Genomic DNA, 21,916 nt, shown 5'->3' on the forward strand with positions numbered 1-21,916 from the left:
ACTCAAAGCTTATCGCCAACATTTTTCCTTGACAAATAGTTACAGTCCAACTTAATCTCTTGTTTTGTTTTCAGTGGAATCTCTCAGCTCTAGTTTCCAGTCTCTTCTGCTGGATGGATTTACAGCAAACTCAAGCCATATTTAGATTTATGAGAGATACTCTGGTGTACGCTTCATAATTGTATTTTCTGTGTCTGTGTGACCTACATTTCACTGCTGGTTATACTCTGTATAAATAAAAATCTTGAATCTTGAATCTTGAATCAGCCTGTAAGCGTGTCTTTAGATGGGGCTCTAGCTGAAGTGATGGTGTTTACTACTGCTGGAGGTAGCCCACCTAGAACCTCCGCGTCCCGTCCAGGGACCACACGTTGAGATTCCAGAAGTCTGGATGCGGTTGCCAGAGGGTGCCCCCTTTCTGAGAAAGGAGATGCGCCCCCAGGAACCAATCGTCCAGCCTCGAGCGTTTGGGAAAAGAGGAGGCCTCCAGTGCAGCCCAACTCTCTGAGCGGCCCGGGAAAGCATAGCAGTCAACTCTGGATCTGATTGGGCAACGCCACTCTTCCTGACAGAGGCAGTGCAGCCGAATCGTCATCTCCAGAGCCTAGCTCGCCCTCCGATGCAGCAATCGACATCCTGTCATCCGCTGGTGCTCCGAACGAGATGCTGGGCCCCGCCCTGTCCGAGGATCCTGCGAGCTCATCTGGGAACACCAGAAGGTGCGATGCACTGGAGGAGTGAAAGGCCCGCGGAGACGCACTCGACGGGGAAGCTCTCACTGTGATCCTCAAGTCACCCTGACCATGAGCCAAAGAACGGGGCAAGGCAAGGGGGATACCCCCTCCGTTTGATGAGGAGGTATCTGGAGCGCAGCAACGCGATGGTCATGTTCCCGCAATGAGAACATGACTCATCCACGAGCGCTGCTTCAGCGTGCTGAAAGCCCAAGCACGAGAGACAGAGATCGTGACGTCAGATGAAGCCAGGAAACGACCACATCCAGAAGCACACGAGCGGGAAGTCATCTTTAAAAAGTTGCTCGTGGAGCTCTTTTAGATTGCTCTTTCAGAGGAAAAACATTCTTTTAGATAGTGCTGAAGAGCCCAGGGGAGGTTGGGGCGAGACTGCAGAATGGAAAGCTGCAACACGCCGAAGAGAAGCAGCACTGGACAGCAACCCCTGCTGACGCGCCGTAACACCAACACTCAAGGCTGTCTCGTAGATACTCGCAGAGATTCAGTCTTCCTAGAAGGATCATCTCCGAAGAGAAAAGCTGATGTGCATTTGCACGCGCTCTCCTTTTATACCCACGCTGCGGGGCGGGGTGCGCGTGGCGAAACACGCACGCCAACTGTCATTGGCTTGTTCTGTTAACACTCGAAGGTGATTGGGCTCTCGGACGAGATCCCATTTACGTCAGTCACTTGTCGTTACGTCGAACGTGACTGACTGAAAGGGAACTCATTCACGTGAACGTGTATATAGATTTGTTGACATTTTGTCTCTTTTTTTTGTGTGTTTTGGAATTGTATGTAGTTTGCAATACTTAGAACTTTTCATTTTCTGTGAAATGGAACATAATGAAATGCCAGGTTTGTCATCAATTAAGCGTTTACATTTTTTTATTTATTCATTTATTTTTAAATCTCTTGGTCATCTGTGTCCATGAGCTCTTTTTTCTTTCCATGTTGTAGATTTAGCCGCTCATCTAGTGTTTTTGATGATCCAGAGTAAGTCTCTTTAACACACTGCACTGTAAAAAAACATGCTTGTGGGGTGCCCTTTTTTCTCCACAGCCTAATGTCTGCATGCGCCAAGCTGTGCATTCATCGCTTTGTTTTGGTACACTAACAATGTATTTTTGTAATGTAAAAAACATTGTAATGTGGCGGTATTTCTTGTTTACTGGAATGCTAATACAATGTAACCACTTATCCACAAATGGTATTTAAAAAGGTAAAGATACACTTAAACTTGTGACATTTTGATATTCATTTAAGAAATTAAAACTAAACAGTATATTTTTATGTAATGACAATGTGTTAATTTTACCCTTAGATAATACCAATTGTGTGGTTGTTTCAAAGTGTCTTCCACCACATGTACACTTTTGGCCTTCTTTCTTTGGATGCATGGCTTAAGGGCAGCACAACCTAACTATTTATAAATGCTCACTTTAACTCACTGACCGTGCTTTTTTACTGGTTGCTTGATAATAATATCAATTGCCATTCAAAGTTGACAGCTACTTGACTAAATTTTATAAATTACCAGTAATTCAATTATCTTAAATCTCTCTATAACAGGAGTGTGAGCATGATTGACATGAGAAGTGAGGAAGACTCTATGTTGCCGCCCCATAGTCAAGTTCGACATGAGCTCATGCACAACCAGTACAACAAGCTGAAAGAGGAAGAAGACCATTGGCAGGATGTAAGTGCATTTCACTACTAGTACTGTTTCCTGTTAGCACCAACATATGGATCAGAATGTGTCTGTAATTTTATGTTTGCATGTCAGGACTTGGCCAAATGGAAGAGTCGCAGAAGGAGTGTGTCTCAGGATCTGATCAAGAAAGAAGAGGAGAGAAAGATGATGGAGAGACTGTTGGGTGGAGATGGAGGATCACAAAGAAGGAAAAGTATCAAGACGTACAGAGAAATAGTGGAGGAGAAGTATGTCTGCCATTTCCACCTACCCTTTCAACTTTTGTTATTACATTTTTTGTTGCAGCCCAACAGTACAAGTGTCATTCAAGCAAAAATACATAAGCAAAAATTCTTATTACTAAATGTCAGTACAATAGTGATTCAGCCATAATCACAACATTGCAGGCCTGTCAGTGGCATTACTATCAGTGGTGTTACTGTAAGTGCTGTTACTGTCAGTGTCATTAAATTAAGTGGTGTTTTGTTAATTGACTTAACTTCTGAAGTGCCCTATGTGGTTGCCCAGTTGAGCATGTTGTCCATCTAACAAAGAACGCCTTACAGTCCCTCAAGAATCTTTGACAGGTGCTTATGGAAGTGCATAGACAGTTATAACAGTAGTAATCAAGTTAAGGTGGTGAGTATTCTTTTGAAAGCATAATCTGCCAGAAGCCTGCATTAGCGTGGAGTTCAGAAAACACTTTAGCTCTGGCAAGCTGTCCTATAATTGTTTCACAGAAGGGAGAGGATGTGATTTAACTCAGGGAGATTCTAGCCTTGCCCATATGTTTTGTCAAAACCAACATGGGTGCACATAATTTAGTTGACATTTCCACCTTTGTAATAACCCCATGCTGTTCCATTGGCTTTAATTCTTACTTCACCTTTTTGCTCAAGAGGGAGTGAAATATGCCTGGGCACTTACAAAGAAAAAGGTTTTACCCCTGGCTTTAGCACAGTGTTGAACTCCACTCACTCTCCAACTCCAGGGTCTAAGGCTAAAAGTAGCTTAATGTGTTTGGCGTGCATATAATATGCAATTTCCGCGTGCATATGATATTAAATTTGTTGGCGTTGATATGATACGCATTTTTCGCGTACATATCAGACGCATCTACCCCACAACCCTAACCCTACCCATCGCATAGCATATACACGCCAAAGTCAATTTTTTCGTATCAATACCACGAGTTTTCGTTTTTATTTGGTGTACTATTTATACGCACATTCATGAGATCGGGTTGATTGCATTTATAATCTCAACAGAATCATGTGTGATTGGTTATAATGCACAACGCTGTAAACGCGTAAAAAGAAATATAATGCAATATGAGCATATCTAAGTGTTATACCACAATCGACACTTTTCATTTTCACTTTATTCACTACAGCCATAATAGATTTAATTTAATTGTGGCCAGGGGAAGGCTATATGATTCAGTAAGAGAACGGTCCAAATGCATCCGGCCACTTCACCAAAAAGATAGAACTGTACCCAAAGTAATGATTAAATCACAAATGATTAGCATCGCTGGTTCATTTGACAGAAATACAGAACACAAATAACTGCTGAAATATTCACAGGGAAGATGTTTCTCTGGTCAGTCAGAGTGCTCATGGTACGCATAGTGCGTACAGCTGTACACCTGCAGGCAGTGTTCGAATTGTGTCAAAGCTTATGGGGGGTCCCCCTAACCAAACTCCCCCACCCCCTCCACGCCCCTTTCAGAAAAATAAAAAAATACGATTCATATTTTTGTCTTGTCCTCGTTATCGTTGAGAGAACCTAATTCTAAGATAAAAGCTTATGTTACGATGATCATTGAATTATGTTCACCAAACAATCACTAAGCAAAGAAGAATTAAATATCTATCCTAGGGGTGTGCAATGTAGCCAAAAAAGTGATATCTCGATATTTCTGGGATTTTATCGATAACGATAATCAGATAAAAATTTACTGAGTGTGTTGCGCTGCAGGACTGCAGTGGACAACTGACTCCTAAAGTTTTTGATATTCTTCATATTCTGCGTGGTCAATTCACAGCAGTGATGGAAATTAATATTTTCCCACAAGTTTAAAGTGATGTTTACCCTTTATGGGCTTTTTACCTTTTTAAAGCCTTTTTTCATTCAGGAACAAATACACCGTAATGTTACTTAAAGACGCAAAACAGTGATGTGGCTGTGTTTGGAACCATTTTTTTGTTGGCGAAATAGATGTCTGATGTCCTTACTATGTTTCTGGACTTGGGAACATTACAGTTGCATTGCTGTCTATTGGATTGTCAGAGAGCTCTCAGATTCCATCAAAAATATCTTCATTTGTGTTCCGAAGATGAACAAAGGTCTTACGGGTTTGGAACGACATGAGGGTGAGCAGTTAATGACAATTTTCATTTTGGGGTGAACTAACCCTTTAACAATTAATTACGTACAAGCTTATGGCAGGACGTTTTAACACGTTATTATCGCGTTAACGCATTAATTAATTAACACAGACAATTATTTTATCACACATTAATGCAGTTTTTTTTATTATTATTATTATTTTGAAAGCCCGTTGCTCACTGGCTCTGAATTCACATAAGGCAAACCATGGGTCACAGGAGAGGTACGATGTTGATCAGTCTTGGGATGAGCGTCATCAAGCGTCTCAACCAATGAGAGCATTTGGGGTGGGCCTAAGACAGCAGCAGCGCTCACATGAACGCTCCCGATAAAATTATTTAGGACACTAATTCTCAAAGTGTGGTACGCGGGCTCCCTCTAGTGGTATGCAGAGGAATCACTGAATTAAATATAAATTAAAGAATAATTTTATTGGGATTTTATCGATAACGATAATCAGATGACATTTTACTGAGTGTGTTGCGCTGCAGGACTGCAGTGGACAACTGACTCCTAAAGTTTTTGATATTCTTCATATTCTGCGTGGACAGTTCACAGCAGTGATGGAAATGAATATTTTCCAATAAGTTTAAAGTGATTTTTACCCTTTTATGGGCATTTTACCGTTTTAAAGCCTTTTTTTCTAGAAAATCATTATCATTAAAATCATTATCAACAAAATCCGTCTTTGCAATGCAGAGGAAACACAGAAGCTGCATCTAAAGTGGCATTCAGATGTACTTACACATTGTTTAATGCAAGACATGAATGCATTGAACCTGCAGTTACAAATGCATAAATGTTTTGATATTTTAATCCTAAAACACTGAATACTGATATTTGAAATTATGAAAAAAAAAAAATACTTTAAATGTGAAATTAAAACCGCCAATAGGTGGCAGTAAGAGACACAAAACACTGCTGTGGCTGTGTTTGGAACCATTTTGTTGGCGAAATAGAGCAAAAATAGGCAATATGGTGTCTAAAATGCAAGTCTATTAATATTAACTTCTTGTTTATTGAACTGTTGTATATAATCAATATCACATTTGTGATTTTTGGCACTCTTCGTTTAATATTTATTAACTTTATGGAATTATATAAACATACACATTTTCTGCTCCCATATCGAATTTTGGGAGCATTCTGAATTTTATTAGACTGAATCATAACGAAAACAAAGTATGTAGAAGTATATAGAAGTATTTAATTATGTTCTCACCACAGGTGACGTTTCGAGCTTAAACGCTCTTCATCAGACAATGAACATACATGACAACGCCCTTATATCATGGTTTGGCTTCGCAAATGAAGATTTAGGAAGGACATCCACCTAAAGGTCTGGTCCAGAGTGGGTGCTGGGGGGACACGTTTTTTCCTTCTCCTTATGTCCTCTATACTGGCCCTGCGGGTATCTTCAAAGAGTGAGATGCCCTGATGGACTGTGCACCGCCAGGAGTCGCGATCAGCTGCTTTCGTTCCCCACTGACGGTGATCGATGCAGCAAGAAATAAGGGACTTCTTCAAGGAGTCTATGTACCGCTTTCGTGGTGCCCCGATGTTGCGGTGACCAGAGGACAGTTCCCCATACAGCACGATCTTAGGTAGGCGGTATTTCTCCATCCTGGAGACGTGCCCTGCCCAGCGTTGTACCTTGAGGACCTTGGCCTCGATACTAATGACCTCTGCTGACTCGAGAACTTCAGTGTTGGCAACGAAGTCACTCCAACGAATGTTCAAGGAAACGCTCGAGGAGTCTCAGGTGATGACGGTACATGACCCAGGACTCCGTGCTATACAGGAGAGTGGTCAGCACAACAGCTTTGTATAGACTGACCTTCGTGTCTTTTTTGAGGTTGTTATTGTTCCAGACACGTCCGTATAGTCTGCTGAATGCACTGTTTGCCTTGGCCAGCCTGTTATCAACTTATTTGTCAATATTGGCGTCAGACGAGATCACGCACCCCAAGTAGCTGAAATGGTGGACCTTTAGTTCTGTTTGTTCGATGGAAATGCTTGGTGGATGGTACTCTTTTTGTGGTGCGGACTGATCCAGAACTTCCGTCTTCTTCAAGCTGACTTCAGACCAAAGATCTGAGCAGTTTTTGCAAAACAGGACGTGATTCGCTGCATAGCTGCCTCTGTATGAGCAAGGAGGGCGACATTGTCAGCAAACAGCAGCTCCCGGATCAGTAGCTCCATGGTCTTTGTGTGGGCCTGCAGACGCCTCAGGTTGAACACGCTCCCATCGAGACTAAAACAGATGTATACGCCATCAGCGTTGTTGAGGTCCTCTGTGGTCTGCTGGAGCATCATGCTGAACAAAATGGTGAACAGTGTGGGTGCCAAGAACACAGCCCTGTTTCACACCGTTTGCAAAAGGGAAGGGCTGCGATAGGTTGTTCTGACTTGTCCAAGCTGGCCTTCATGAAGCTGGACAATTATGGTGAGGAATTTTGGTGGGCAGCCTAGCTTTTCCAGAATTTTCCAAAGTCCCTTTCTGCTCACGGTATCGAATGCTTTTGTCAGATCCACCGAAGGTGACGTACAGTGCTTTGTTTTGCTCCCGGCACTTCTCCTGAATCTGCCTCAGGACAAACACTGTGTCTGTGGTTCCCCGGTTGGCTCTGAAGCCACACTGTGTCTCTGGAAGGTGAGCTTCTGCTATCGCGGGTACCAGTCGATTCAGCAGTATCCTTGCGAGGATTTTGCCGGCGATGGATAGAAGTGTTATGCCTCCCTTTGTTCTTATACAGAGTGATAATGACTGCATCACGGAGGTTCAGATGAAGAATTCATGGAGTTTGGTGTGCAGTGCTGGGCCTCCGTTCTTCCATACCTCAGGAAGAATGGTATCAACTCCTGCAGCTTTTCCACTCTTCAGCTGTTTAATGGCTTCCTCAGTCTCTTGTAATTTTGGTGCCACATCCAGTTCAGTTTTCACTGGTTGTTGTAGGATGCGGTCAATCGCTGATTCTTGGACTGAGCGGCTAGCATTGAAGAGGGTGTAGAAGTGTTCAGACCAGCGGCTCAGAATAGAGTCCTTTTCGGTGAGCAGTTCTTTCTCGTCTGCACTCTGTAGGGGGCTCAGGATTTGGTACGAGGGACCATATACCGCTTTTAGAGCTTTGTAGAAACCCCTGTAGTCACCAGTGTCAGCGCAAAGCTGAGTTCTTGCTGCGAGGTTGGTCCACCACTCTGAATCTCTCGAAGCTTACGCTGGAGGGTCCTGCATTCCAGACGGAAGGCTGCTTTTTTATGCGGGCAGGACGGTTGGGCCAGGTGAGCCTTGTGTGCTGATCTCTTCTTTGACAGCAGCTCCTGAACTTCTAGATTGTTTTCATTGAACTAATCCCTGTTTTGCTTCGTGGTGAATCCAAGGGTATCTTCAGATGCTTGCAGGACAACAGTTTTGATATGGTCCCACAGCACTTCTGGGGCCGGAGGCGAGTTGGCTAGGCAGATGGGTTCCTCTAGCCTAGACCGTAGGCTCTCCTGGAAAACTGCTCTGACTGCGGCAGACTGAAGGCTGCAGATTTTGAGCTTCCTTGGAGCGCCACCTTTCCTTGGTTTGGGCTTAAAGTGTAATTTTGCAGCGGACAAGGCTGTGGTCTGTGTGACACTCGGCGCTTGGCATTACCCTGGTGTTGAATACATCTTTTAGGTTACGCTGGCGCACTAGGATGTAGTCTATGAGATGCCAGTGTTTTGACCGAGGGTGCATCCAGGTTGTCTTCAGACTATCTTTCTGCTTGAAGATGGTGTTAGTAATGGAAAGCCGCTGTTCAGTTCGAGTAACAAGCGTCCATTATTGTTGCAGCTGCCCACACCATGCCTTCCAAGTACGCCTTTCCAGGTTTCTGAGTCTCTGCCCACTCTGGCTTTGAAGTCGCCAAGGATGACAATCTTGTCGTTGGCTGGGACGTCTTGAAGAAGGCTGCGTAGATCGGGATAAAACTTATCTTTGTCTGCAGGATCTGCCTGGAGAGTTGGGGCATACACCCTGAACAGTGTGCTGGTCACGGAGTGGTAGACGCATTGAGATGATGCGGTCAGAGTGGCCAGCTGGCAGCTTGCAAGCTTGGTAGCGATGGAGTCCCTGATCATGAAGCCGACACCTGAAAGGCGTCTCTCTGCCGCAGGTTTGCCTGACCAATAGAGGGTGTAACATGCTCCATGCTCCCTTAGACTTCCTTTCTCTGAAAAGCGGATTTCGCTGAGTGCGGCGATGTCAACATCCAGTCTAGCAAGTTTGTGTGCAATTAAAGCAGATCGTCGCTCAGGTCGAGTGCTGTCAGTTGAGTCTATCATGGTTCTGATGTTCCAACATGCGAGTTTGAGTCCTTTCCCAACTTTTAAGGCAAGTGGGATATGCCACCGTTTCATTGATTTATTTCGACCGCATAAGAAGATGCCCGTTGATCGCGGTTTGCCAACTGGGGGATGAAGAGACGACTTTTGTTTAGGCCACCTTTTCTAGGCCCCTCTCCGTGTGGAGCAAGCAGTGCTGTCCCTAGAAAAGGCTGCTTGGTCGCTCAGGGTGCTGCTGGGTGATGATGTCGTCTCCAGGTTAACATCAGACGACCACTAGCGCCTGAGCCGTCTGCGGCTTCCAGTGTCGATCTTACACTTGCCGGTTTGTCCCTTTCCCATCGCTACAGGACTTAGTGAGACTTGGGGGGTTGACATGGATATTTCCTTGTTGCCTGCACGGAGGAGCTTTCAAGTGGAGTGCAGCGTGTGCAGAACTGACCCCACCCTTTAAAACCCAGGGTTCATCTGCCATGGCCTAGCAAGCTGGGACAGAGACAGCAGGTTCCTCGGGCCGTAGGTTTTACATCGGCGTTTCCCTCTCCTAGGCAGATGGCCTGCAAAGGCTGGAGAGATCTGCCTTCCCTGCTATTCCAAACCATAGCTGGTAGGTGGCCGGTGACTCCGTCGTGGGAGTTCATTCGCCTAGTGATGCAGTGTAAACCTCACCCTCTCACGCCGTTTAGCCCGTCAGCTGAGGCGGTGTACCGGGGTGTGGCACTAGGAGCCAGACGTGAGAGATTTAGGAGGTGGATGAGGACCAGTGCTTCTGTCCACTCTGAAATTGGGTGCAGCTGCCAGAAAACAAAGGTACTACCTCTACCCAGAGCTCTCTACAACCCCATTTATAAAAAAAAAAAAAAATAGAGCAATCAACAAATCATATAAGAAAAGGGCAAAAAGCAAATCACATAAAGGTGAAAACAGCAACAAATTACAAACACCAAATACATTTCACCAAATACCTGACTGCAAAACATTCCAAATTAAACCAAAGAAAAAAAGCAAAAAGTACATGCAAAAAAGACAAAACATTGAAAATATAATATAACATGTGGTCAATCTTACCATCTAAATCTTTATAATAATTAAAGAAAAGGGTGAATATCAAAATCTTCATTGAGACCATTAGGAGATAAAATATTCAAAGCATATATCCAATATGCTTCACGTTTTAAGAGTAGATTGTTAATATCACCCCATCTTCGAGGTAATTTAACTGCTTCGATGCCAATATATTTTAGAGTCGAAACTGACTGAATGTTTAAACTTGGAAAAATGTTGTGCTACTGGACTTCTATTGTCATGGTGCCTAATTGCACATCTATGTTCAGCAATATGAGTTTTGAGTTGTCTACTTGTTTTCCCCACATAGCCCAGTCCACAAGCAACATATAAATAACGTTGGTTGTTTTACAAGAAATCGTTCCTCGAATCTTAAAAGTTTTACCAGAAGAGGGATGATTAAAGGTTTGGGTTTTATACGTACAATTACATTGTTGACAGCTACCACACTTAAAATTACCAAAAGGTATATGACTCAAGAAATGTGTTGGTTGTGGAACCGACAGATCTTCCCTAACCAACGTGTTGCGCAAATTGGGAGGGCTCTTATAGATCACCCTAGGTGGTTTATCAAACATTGGTTGCAACTTGGGCTCGCTCTCAACTATGTGCCAATATTTCTGAATAATTGAAATAGATTTTTGCCAAAGGAGAATATTGAATAAAACAATTAATGTGCTGTTCTTTACATTTAGATCTCTTAACCAGACAATCTTATTGGGAAACATTGCTAAAACGTGCGGCAGCAGCTTGAATCCACTCCTCTTTGTACGCTCTCTGTCTGAACCTGTCTGCCAAGTTCACCGCTTGCTGTTGATAGTCCTCATCTCTGCTACAGATTCTGCGAATCCGACTAAATTGGGAAATAGGAAGAGAAAAACCAAGGGACCCCCCCAAGTATATTGGGTGTTATGGGATCCCTTAATGCTAATGGGAGTTCCAGGACCCCCCCAGCCCCCCCTCAATTCGAACACTGTCTGCAGGCACCCCTGTCTGTACCTATACTCTTCTTTATAAGGGTCGCTGTGAATTTCACTTATAACTGAACATAAACAACGCTGAATACGTAGATTACGTTCTTGGTACTCTCCAAAATGGCGGAAGACAGTAATCGGGGGAGAAGAATTGTTGAATAGAGTCATTATTTTTGTTTTCTTTGCGCACAAAAAGTATTATCGTAGCTTCGCAAAATTGAAGTTGAGCCACTGATGTCACATTGACTGTTTTACTGATGCCCTTACTACGTTTCTGGACCTGGGAACATTACAGTTGCGTTGCTGTTTATGGGAGGGTCAGAGAGCTCTAAGATTCCATCAAACATATCTTCATTTGTGTGCCGGAGATGAACGAAGGTCTTACGAGTTTGGAACGACATTAGGGTGCGCAGTTAATGACAGAATTTTCATTTTGGGGTGAACTAACCCTTTAACAATTAATTACGTAAAGCTTATCGCAGGACATTTTATACTTCTTACATGATGTTCTGTTGTCTAATGCTGTATATACAACAGCAAGCTTTGTTGTATTATTATTAGGGCTGGGCAAGTTAACGTGTTAACGCATTAATTAATTAACGCAGACAATTATTTTATCGTGCATTAACGCAGTTTTTATTATGATTATTATTATTATTATTATTATTTTGAAAGGCCGTTGCTCACTGGCTCTGAATTCACATACAGAGAAACCCGCACTCGCCCATCAAGTGTTGTCCCATGCCACACTCTGCTGCATTGGGTCCTGCGATAGAACAGGTCTTTACTCGGAAGATGCCCGTTATAATGTTATGAACGAGGCTCTGGACTTTGAGCATAACTTGTTTTTCTATATAAAAGTATAAAATATTTTCTATATAAACATTAATGCCCTGTCAGTGGCAAATAGCTTTGGTTTTATATTTAATTTGATTACATTGTTTAAGTTGAGATTTACATTAAATATTTAAACTGCTACTATGTAAATAAATACTGCTGGGTAAAAATCCACCTTATTTGTTTAAAGTGTTTGCAAACCAAATGTTATTGCACTTTTGTTCATATAGCAGTACTTTTAAATGAAAAAAGTGCACAATACACTACTTTTAAATTCATTATTGAATTTTGTGCATAACGATGCGATTAATTGAGATTAATCTCAGAAAATCATGCGATTAATCGCCCAGCACTAATTATTATCCATAACTGTAACACAATGACAATAGCCCCTTTCACACTGTAATACCAGTAAATTGCCGTAAAATTACCGGAACGACTTTACCAGTAAATAAAAAAATGCGCTGTTCACACAGGCAACGATGTGCCGTCTTTTTTCCGGAAAAGCACCATTCACACATCCATTCCAAAATACTGGTAAATTCCGTGACATCATTAACCTTCAATAGCTGCGCTTGTATTTGTAAACATGGAGGGTATGCAGTCAGTCTTTTTGTTGATGGTTTAATTTTTGTTTCAAACTTTTGTCCCAGAGACATCGTAATAGATGACTACAAACCAGTGTTTAATTTTGAACATTTCGATGTCCCGGAACAAAGCGGGGTGATGGATACAGCATGTGATTAGAGGAGGGAGAGGTAACGGAGCATTCAGCCGATCACATTGGTGGCCAGCTTAAGTGATTAACAGCATGCATCAGTTGCTTTTATTACATTTTGAAAACAGCCATTTCCAGGCCTGGGGGAAACTGAAAAATAATGACATTTTATTTCTAATTTTAGTTATGATTAATCATGTCCAGAATTTTGTGGGGGATTGTGTGTATATTAGCTACTCATCCCCGCAGATGTCAAGTTTATAATGAGGGAAATTCCTGCAAACATTTATTCAAGATAGCAAGTGGGTTATACGAGTAAATAAATCCACACAAACTAGCAGATTAAATCAGCCATTTGAAAACAGTGTGAGTGATTCAGCTGGTCCGGGTCTTCTCTCTTTCTCTCTCTCAAAGCGGCTTCACATCAGCTGCACACCGATCCAAGACTTTCGCTCGCATTTCGGGACAGTTGACAAAATTGTCCCTTGCTTAATCGGGTCATTGTTGCATCGTCACAAAAATGTATAATTTGCACGTCTTTTAAAGCCAATAGGTACTCGCGCTCTCCAGAGGCTGTTTCAAGGCTGAGCGCTCAGTCACATCCAAAGCCGCCTAGCGAGTATCATATTGAGTTATTTTACGTAGATTATCTGTTGTACTTAAGTGGCGAAATACACACAAAATTTCGCAAAAATGGCTGTCCTGTCGAGTATCCAGGTTTTTTCTTAAGTAAATGTTAACAGTTAAAAAACAAACAAACAAAAAAAACACTTATGTTACACAAATGCAGAGGTCTGTGCGACGGACATGGGCGGATACATGGGGAAGTGTGGAGTGAATGCGTCATCTGTGTCAGTGTGTTATGATTGGCCCGGAGTAGAGTCTTACGTCAGCGCGTTCTGAACTTGTACGTGCTCATACCGGTAATTTTCCTTCTGCGTTCACACACAGCAGAATTCCGGCAATTTACTGGTAATGTTACAACTTCTCATACCGGTAAATTGCCAGAACGAGTTTACCGGTATTTTTGAAAAGGTCCTGTTCACACATGATCTCTTTACGGCAATTTACCGGTAATTTTCCGGAAAACTCTGTATGTGTGAAAGGGCTATATGTTTCACCTGTGTATGCAATGGAACTGAATACTATCATAGAGAAGCTAATATTAAAAGTACAGATGTCAGTCCTGTTAGTGTCTGTGATGTTACTGTTCGTGGTATTACAGTTTTTTTGCTGTCACTGTAAGTGATGTTACTGTAAGTGGTATTACTGTTAACAGTGTTACTGTCAGTGATGTTGCTGTAAGTGGTATTACTGTCAATGTTGTTATTGTGAGTGCAGCTACAGTCAGTGGTGATGCTGTAAGTGATTTTTCTGTCGGTGGTGTTACTGTCAGTGATGTTACTGTAAGTGCTATTACTGTCAGTAGTGGTTATAGTTTCTGTCAGTGTCTTTACAGTTAGTAATGTAAATGATATTTCTGTTGGTGGTGTTACTGTAAATGGCATTACAGTCAGTAGTAGTGATACTTTCAGTGCCATTTCTGTCAGTCATTACAGTCAGTAATTTGGTGTACTGTAACATACCATTACTGACAAAAGTGTCATCAAATGGTAGATTATAGTTGCTGTAAGCTAGTGGATCTCAATTTGTGAATATATTTTTAATGTCATTTCTATACTGTTTCTCTTTGTCCACTAGGGAGCGTCGTGAACAGGAGCTGCATGAAGCATACTGGAACGCCCGCACACCAGAGGAAGCAGCTTCTGTGCTGCAGCGTTATGCCCAGCGTTTCACCATTAGTGAGGCCATTATTGAGCGCCTCAAACTCCCCAAGCTGCTGGAGAGGAGCGTGTCGGCTGACCCCACTCGTCACTACTCCCTCCCAGTCTCCCCAAACATCTCCTTTTCTTTGAGTGCTTCCGCAAACCCACTGCAGTACCTGAGGCAGCAGTCACTTCCCTTGGCCAAATTTACATCCACGGTCAACGCACGGGTGACGGGATACAGCACAGAGCATGAATTTGTGGGAGATGTGACAGCGCCCTTGCTGGGTCCGAAACCATACAGCAGTGCTACTGCTGAAATGAGAACAGCTAAGGTTCAACCAGCTCAACATTTCTCCTGGCAGAGTTTACTTTTTAAGAGGTTTATTTAACTGATACAAATGTCTATAGCTTAGGCATAAAAACATGCCTAAAAATTTGATTTTGCCAAGGAAAAATCTAATTATCTTGAGCGATCCACATTCATTTTGTAGTTTTAAATCTCAAAATACTTTTATGTCAGTAAGTTCCTCATTTATATTAACTTAGAAATCTAGACTTAGAAATCTAAGTTTGTATTTAAATTGTACATTACTAGGAGCTCCATTTTGCCTTTGAAATTGTTAAAGAGCAGCTTCCGAGCAATGTAACATTGGTTGCTGAAGCAACAATTCACTGTGCTAATATCCTGGAAAATTTAGTGCTGTAGGAATATTCTCTGTTCATCTCCTAAGAGAAGTGTGGTGTTTTCAGAAAGCATCAACAGAAGCAGATGTTGCCCTCTGGTGGCTGGAATGAGTTAAAGTTGGCATGTGTTGAATGGTTGCTAGTGTTCAGTAGGTATGAGTGTGTTTGTGAATGGGTTCCTTCTATGTGAAGTGCTCCATACAAGGACAAAAACACTCACAGAGAGCAAATCAGCCTATCAGAAGCACACACACATTTTTTTTTTTCTGTCATGGTAGAGGCTTTCCATTGACTTATTTTATGTATTGAGCTAATGATAAACATATCCCCTTACCACTAATATTCCCTATCTGTTTGCAGTTTTACTAAACACATTATTTAGAATGTGTGCTATGCAGATTTCTTGCGGGAGCTGTTGACTGACAAAACCTGACCTATACATAAAACTCAGTGGATTCATTGAGATAAGCTACTTAATGCTTCTTTTTTTAAAAATGCTAATTTAATTTATATAAAATACTACACTGCAAAAAAAAAGAAGGAAATTCAGTAAATGTCTTTTTTTTTTTTTAATACACATCTGTAAAATAGGCTTTTTTGGGGGAAAGCTGAATTGCTTAATACTTTTAGAGAATACATTTTTATGAAGTTACATTTTTCATAACGTTTTGGTATATATCAAGCATAAATCTAGAAAAATAAAATGGGGCTTATGCTTAAAACAAGAAAAAATGGCAACATGTTAAAAAAATTTAATAATTTAAAGTAAAATTTAAAGTAGTATTCCCTAGAAACAAATCTGCACAGTAATTTTATGTTACTGGCTCATCCGCTAATCGTCTTTGACTTAAAGTACAGCTTTAGAACACCTAGCAGTGTGGATGCAACATCACACCACAGTAAATAAAAGTTTCAGTCATGTTTCACCTATATTTACATAATGCTTTTAACAATGCATATTGTGTCAAAGCAACTTTGCTGTATCAAGTAGGAAAAATAGTGTGTAATAAATAATGCAAAACAGTAAACACTCAATTCTCAGTTAAAGTCAGTTCATCATTGATTCGGTGATGTCATCGTCCAGCTCAGTTCAGTTCAAATAGTATCTGTGTATTAAAGTTGACGATATCGCTGGAAATTAAGTGTCCCCAACTGAGCAAGCCAAAGGCAACAGCGGCAAGGAACCAAAACTCCATCGGTGACAGAAATGGAGAAAAAAAACTTGGGAGAAACCAGGCTCAGTCGGTGGGGCAGTTCTCCCCTGGCCTCCTCTGACATATGTGACCCTGGACCACAAAACCAGTCATAAGGGTGAATTTCTCGAAATTGAGATTTATAAATCATCTGATAGCTGAATAAATAAGCTTTCCATTTGGTGTATGGTTTGTTAGAATCGGACAATATTTTTTGAATCTGAGGGTGCAAAAAAATCTAAATATTGAGAAAATCGCCTTTAAAGTTGTCCAAATAAAGTTCTTAGCAATGCATATTAATTCAAGATTAATCGCTTTTTATATTCCCCAATTGTAAGTCGCTTTGGATAAAAGTGTCTGCCAAATGACTAAATGTAAAATGTAAATGTAAATATTACCTATCAAAAATCAAGTTTTGATATATTTACAGTAGGAAATTTACAAAAAATCTTCATGGAACATGATCTTTACTTAATGTCCTAATGGTTTTTGGCATAAAAGAAAAACGTACCAGGTTACGTATGTAACCCAGGTTCCCTGAAGGGAACGAGAGCTACGTCCGAAGACGCTATGGGAACGCCATCAGCGTAACCGGCGCTCTGAATATTTTATACAACAGTCTAATGGATGGGCGAGGCGTCACGGGCGGGGTGACGTCACGACCAGGAAGTTATATAAGCACGTGCGGCGGAGCCGGCATCAGCTTCAAGTCATGAAGCAAGCGCTGGCAGGGACGCCGGAAGTGTGGCTCGGGATGTAGCTCTCGTTCCCTTCAGGGAACCTGGGTTACATACGTAACCTGGTACGTTCCCTTCCAGGAACTTCGAGCTACGTCCGAAGACGCTATGGGAACGCAATACCAACGCCGCCAGACTGACAAGTCCCTGCCTGGTGTCAGGCTGAAAGGGCGGAAGAGCCTGGAGTGGCTCTGATGTCGAGGTTATAGAACCTGGCAAACGTCAGGGGCGTGGACCATCCCGCAGCGTTGCAGATGTCTTGGACTGAGACACCTGCCCAGAAGGCCTTGGAGGCCGCCACACCTCGGGTAGAGTGCGCTCTGACTCCCAGCGGCGGGGGACGCTCAGAGGCCTCGTACGCCAGATTGATGGCATCCACAATCCACCTACTAAGAGTGGGCTTCGAAGCCGGAAGACCCCTCTTAGGCGGACCAAAGCACTCGAGCAGTTGGTCCGTCTTTCTTCACAGGGCAGCTCTGTGGATGTATGCGTCCAGTGCTCGCACTGGACACATACAGTTGTGCCTTTCCTGGTCGTGCTCCCAGAAGGGAGGAGGACAGAAGGCCTGGAGTACGACCGGCCGTGATACGACCGTCGGAACCTTCAGTACGTACCCCACACGGGGGTAGAAAAAGACTTTCGCCGAACCGGGCGCTAAGTCAATGCACGAAGGGGCCACAGAAAGGGCCTGAAGGTCACTCACCCTCCTCAGAGGAGTGATGGCCAACAAGAAGACGGTCTCGATGGTGAGGAGTCTATCTGTTATCTCCTCGGGAGGCTCAAAGGTGCTCTGCACCGAGCTTCCAGTACCACAGCCAGGTCCCACGTGGGGACACGGGGTCGTACAGACGGCTTCAGCCTCAGCGCACCGCGGAGGAAACGTGTAACCAGGGGGTGTCTGCCCACTGACTGGCCACCAATAAGGGCGTGGTACGAAGAGATAGCTGCCACGTAGACCTTAATAGTGGAGTGGGTTAACCCTGCGGAGAAATGGGCCTGCAGGAACTCCAGAACTGCGCGAATCGGGCAGTTGACTGGGTCAAGCTGGCGGTCCCCGCACCAAGAAGTGAAGAGTTTCCACTTCAAGGCGTACAGTTTCCTCGTGGAGGGAGCTCTGGATTGGAGGAGGGTCTCGACAACCTCGGTTGACAGACCGGACGCTATGAGTTGCGCCCCCTCAGGGGCCATACCCACAGCTTCCACATCTCCTGTGAGAGGAGATCGCTCCTGATCGGCACCGGCCACGGGGCGCCGTCGAGGAACGAAATCAGGTCCGAGACCCATACTCGGCCCGGCCAGAACGGTGCTACTAACAGTAGGCTTACCGCGTCCCGGCGCACTCTCGCCAAAACTCCCGGGAGCAGAGCGATCGGGGGGAAGGCGTACAGACGGAGCCTCGGCCACGTCTGTACCATAGCGTCCAGTCCCGGAGGAGCTGGATGAACCAGAGGGGACATTGCGCTGACTCTCGAGTGGCGAAGAGGTCCACCTGTGCCTGGCCAAAAACCTTCCACATCTGCTTCACCCCTCGGGGTGAAGCATCCATTCCCCGGGCCTCGGCCCCTGTCTCGACAGGACGCCTGCTCCCATATAAAGATGCCCAGGAATGTGCACAGCTCTCAGTGACAGGAGCTTGCCCTGGGACCACACAAGGATCTGGTGTGCCAGCTTCTACAAGGGGCGCGACCGCAGACCTCCTTGGTGGTTGATGTAAGAGACCACTGCCGTGCTGTCGGTGCGGACCAGCACGTGGTGATCTCCCAGGTCCGGGAGGAAGTGCTTGAGCGCATGGAACACAGCTAGGATCGCTAGCTGGTTGATATGCCACATCAGGTGGCGACCACTCCACAGACCGCGGGCAGGGTGGCCACTCATGACCGCACCCCAACCGGTGAGGGAAGCGTCTGTAGCTAGCGAGACGCGGCGACAAGGAGCTCCCAGCACCGGGCCCTGAGACAAGAACCAAGGTTTCCTCCACATGTCTAAGGCACGGACAACGGCGTGACACTTTGACAGCGTGGAGCGAGTTTTCCCTCAAGAAAACCCCCTTGGTCTTGAGTCACCACTGTAGGGGCCTCATGTACAGCAGGCCAGAAGGTATCACGCTGGACGCAGCTGCCATGAGCCCGAGCAGTCTCTGAAACTGCTTGACAGTGAATGGCTGGCCCTCTCGCACTCTCTGACTGTCGTGGGGATCGACTCGTCGAAACCCACACCACGCCTAGATAAGTGGTTCTCTGAGCCGGAGAAAGCACACTTTTCCTGGCGTTTAGTCTTAACCCCAAGTCTTTCATGTGGGCGAGAGCGACATCTCAATGCCGAATCGCCAAGCGCTCCGATCGAGCGAGCGGGGTGAGGGTGCTAGGCCGAAGGGAAGAACCCGATACTGGTACGCTTTGCCCCCGAAAGCGAACCTCAGGAACTTCCTGTGAGCAGAAAGGATGGACACATGGAAATAGGCGTCCTTGAGGTCTATCGTGACAAACCAGTCCTCGGACCTGATTTGAGACACGATCTGATTGACCGTCAACACCTTGAACTTCAGCGAACTGACTGAGCGGTTCAGGAGACGCGAATCCAGTATGGGCCTCAGCCCACCATCCTTCTTTGGAACAATGAAGTACCGGCTGTAGAAGCCGGTGTGGACTTCGTGAGGTGGAACCAACTCGATGGCTTCCTTTCTCAGCAAAGTACCGACTTCCTGTTCCAAGACCAGAGCCTGCTCGGGGCGGACCATAGTCACGCAAACCCCGTTGAACAGCGGAGGTGGCCCATCGAACTGGATGGAATAGCCAGCCTCTACCGTCCGCAGGACCCAAAGAGACACATTCGGCAGCCGCTGCCAAGCTGCCAAAACGATGTACTAAGGGAATCAGTCTCTCGAGACTGACCTCTGGTGTCAGAGAAGCGGCCAGACCGCTGCCTCGCTGCGGCGCACCGGCAGGAGACGCATGATCTGGCGGCTGAGGCGAGTTCCTCAGGCCCGCTGAAATCACAGGCGGAAGAACCTGAGAGTACCACTCGCTGGGACCTGCTGTGCCCTGGAACTGCAGGGTTGACAGACAAATCCCCGGAGGGCACCGAGGGGAGACGGTCACCGTGTGCCGCGGTGTAAGCCGCTCCACCCCAGTAGGGGCCGCCCTCCGAAGTCCTGGGGCTCGCCCATCAGGACTTCTTCGTCGAGGACCTCTTGGCCGACAAGACATCCCTCAGGTCTGCCTTCGGCCTCGAAGTCCCCGGCGCGGAGCGCCGCTGTCCTCGGCTCCGCCTCGGGGGAGCACGAGAGGCGACGCTCTCTTTCTGCACAGCCCTACGTGAGGAGCTGGTATGCGGAGGAGGCTGCCCGCCCAGCAGCCACCTCCCACTGGGGCGAAGGAGGCGGCGAAACCTCGTGAACGCTTGTCACATCAACCTCCTGGGAGGAAGAAAGACGCAGCGTCAAGCCCTCGTCTCGGGGGAAGAGACCGCTTCCAAACCGAGAGACAGGGCGCCAGATCTGGCGGATATGGGAGGAGATGTCCGTCTCGCTCTCACCAGCCAGATCAGCCTGCGAGCCCCACGAGCGCAGCCGCCGCTCTGCCTCGGCAGGTTTTTCTTCTCGCGGCAGCCGCTCGTAATGCGGGCAGCCGGCTCCCTCGAGAGCCGATTTCGCATGCTCCGCCCCCAGCGAAGCCTCGTTAACGCTCGTCACATCAACCTCCTCGGAGGAAGAGACGAAGCGTTGAGATCTGCGAGCCCCACGAGTGCAGCCGCCGCTCTGCCTCGGCAGAAGCGGGACCGAAACCGCGCGGAGAGCTCGAGAGCGAACGAGGCGGCGAAACCTCGCCAACGCTCGTCACGTCAACCTCCTCGGAGGAAGAGAGACGAAGCGTTGAGCCCTCGTCTCAGGGGGGAAGAGTACCGCTTCCAAACCGAGAGACGGGGCGTCAGATCTGGCGGATACGGGAGGAGATAGGGGCGTGCCCGTCTGACTCTCGCCAGCCAGATCAGCCTTTTTTTTTTTTTTTTTTTGCGAGCCCCGCGAGCGCAGCCGCCGCTCTGCCTCAGCAGAGCGGGACCGGCTTTATTTGTGCTTGTGCAAACACTGGAGCTTACAAAGCTCATGGACATCTTTCACATCCACCTCCTCGGAGGAAGACAAGCGGGGCGTCGAGCCCTCTCTCTGGGGAAGAGAACCGCTTCCGAGCACAGAGAGCGGGCGCTGGATCTGATGATCCATATGCGAGCCCCACGAGCGCAGCCACCGCTCTGCCTCGGCAAAAACGGGATCGACACCGCGTGGAGAGCTCGCTTTCTTTACTGGGGCGACAGAGGCGGCGAAACCTCCTAAACGCTCGTCACGTCAACCTGCTCGGAGGAAGAGAGACGAAGCGTCGAGCCCTCGTCTCCGGGGGAAGAGACCGCTTCCGCACCGAGAGACGGGGCGCCAGATCTGGCGGATGCGGGAGGAGATAGGGACATGCCCGTCTCGCTCTCGCCAGCCAGATCAGCCTGCGAGCCCCAAGAGTGCAGCCGCCGCTCTGCCTCGGCAAAAACGGGACCAGCACCCAGGCAGACCACGCAACGATTGTGTGTGTGTCCCCACTCGTAATGTAGCGAGGGCAGGGACTAACACACAACCTGAGACGCGATCTGAAATCGCCCACTGTCTCAGCCTTAGATTTAGGCATCTCCTTATTTTTTTGGACAGACAACACTAAATAAGACTCACAAGACAGAAATCAGACTGACAACACACAGAGCGCTTGCTGAATGACAGAAAGCTGATGCCGGCTCCGCCGCACGTGCTTATATAACTTCCTGGTCGTGA

At 45.8% G+C, this 21,916-nt stretch overlaps 1 protein-coding gene across 1 annotated transcript in view; it reads left to right on the forward strand.

Moving 5' to 3' along the window:
• The window catches only part of LOC306883200 (LIM and calponin homology domains-containing protein 1-like), a gene marked incomplete at its 5' end in the record, with an annotated part of 106,695 nt that overhangs the window by 61,550 nt on the left and 23,229 nt on the right, over window positions 1-21,916 (forward strand). The window contains 3 exons of the mRNA XM_079438319.1: window positions 2,307-2,433; window positions 2,521-2,675; window positions 14,425-14,824. Coding sequence (XP_079294445.1) covers window positions 2,307-2,433; window positions 2,521-2,675; window positions 14,425-14,824 — 682 coding nt within the window. The remainder of the gene's footprint in view (window positions 1-2,306; window positions 2,434-2,520; window positions 2,676-14,424; window positions 14,825-21,916) is intronic.

The sequence above is a fragment of the Barbus barbus genome (assembly GCF_936440315.1).
Source record: "Barbus barbus genome assembly, chromosome: 17".
NCBI classification, from domain to species: domain Eukaryota; kingdom Metazoa; phylum Chordata; class Actinopteri; order Cypriniformes; family Cyprinidae; genus Barbus; species Barbus barbus.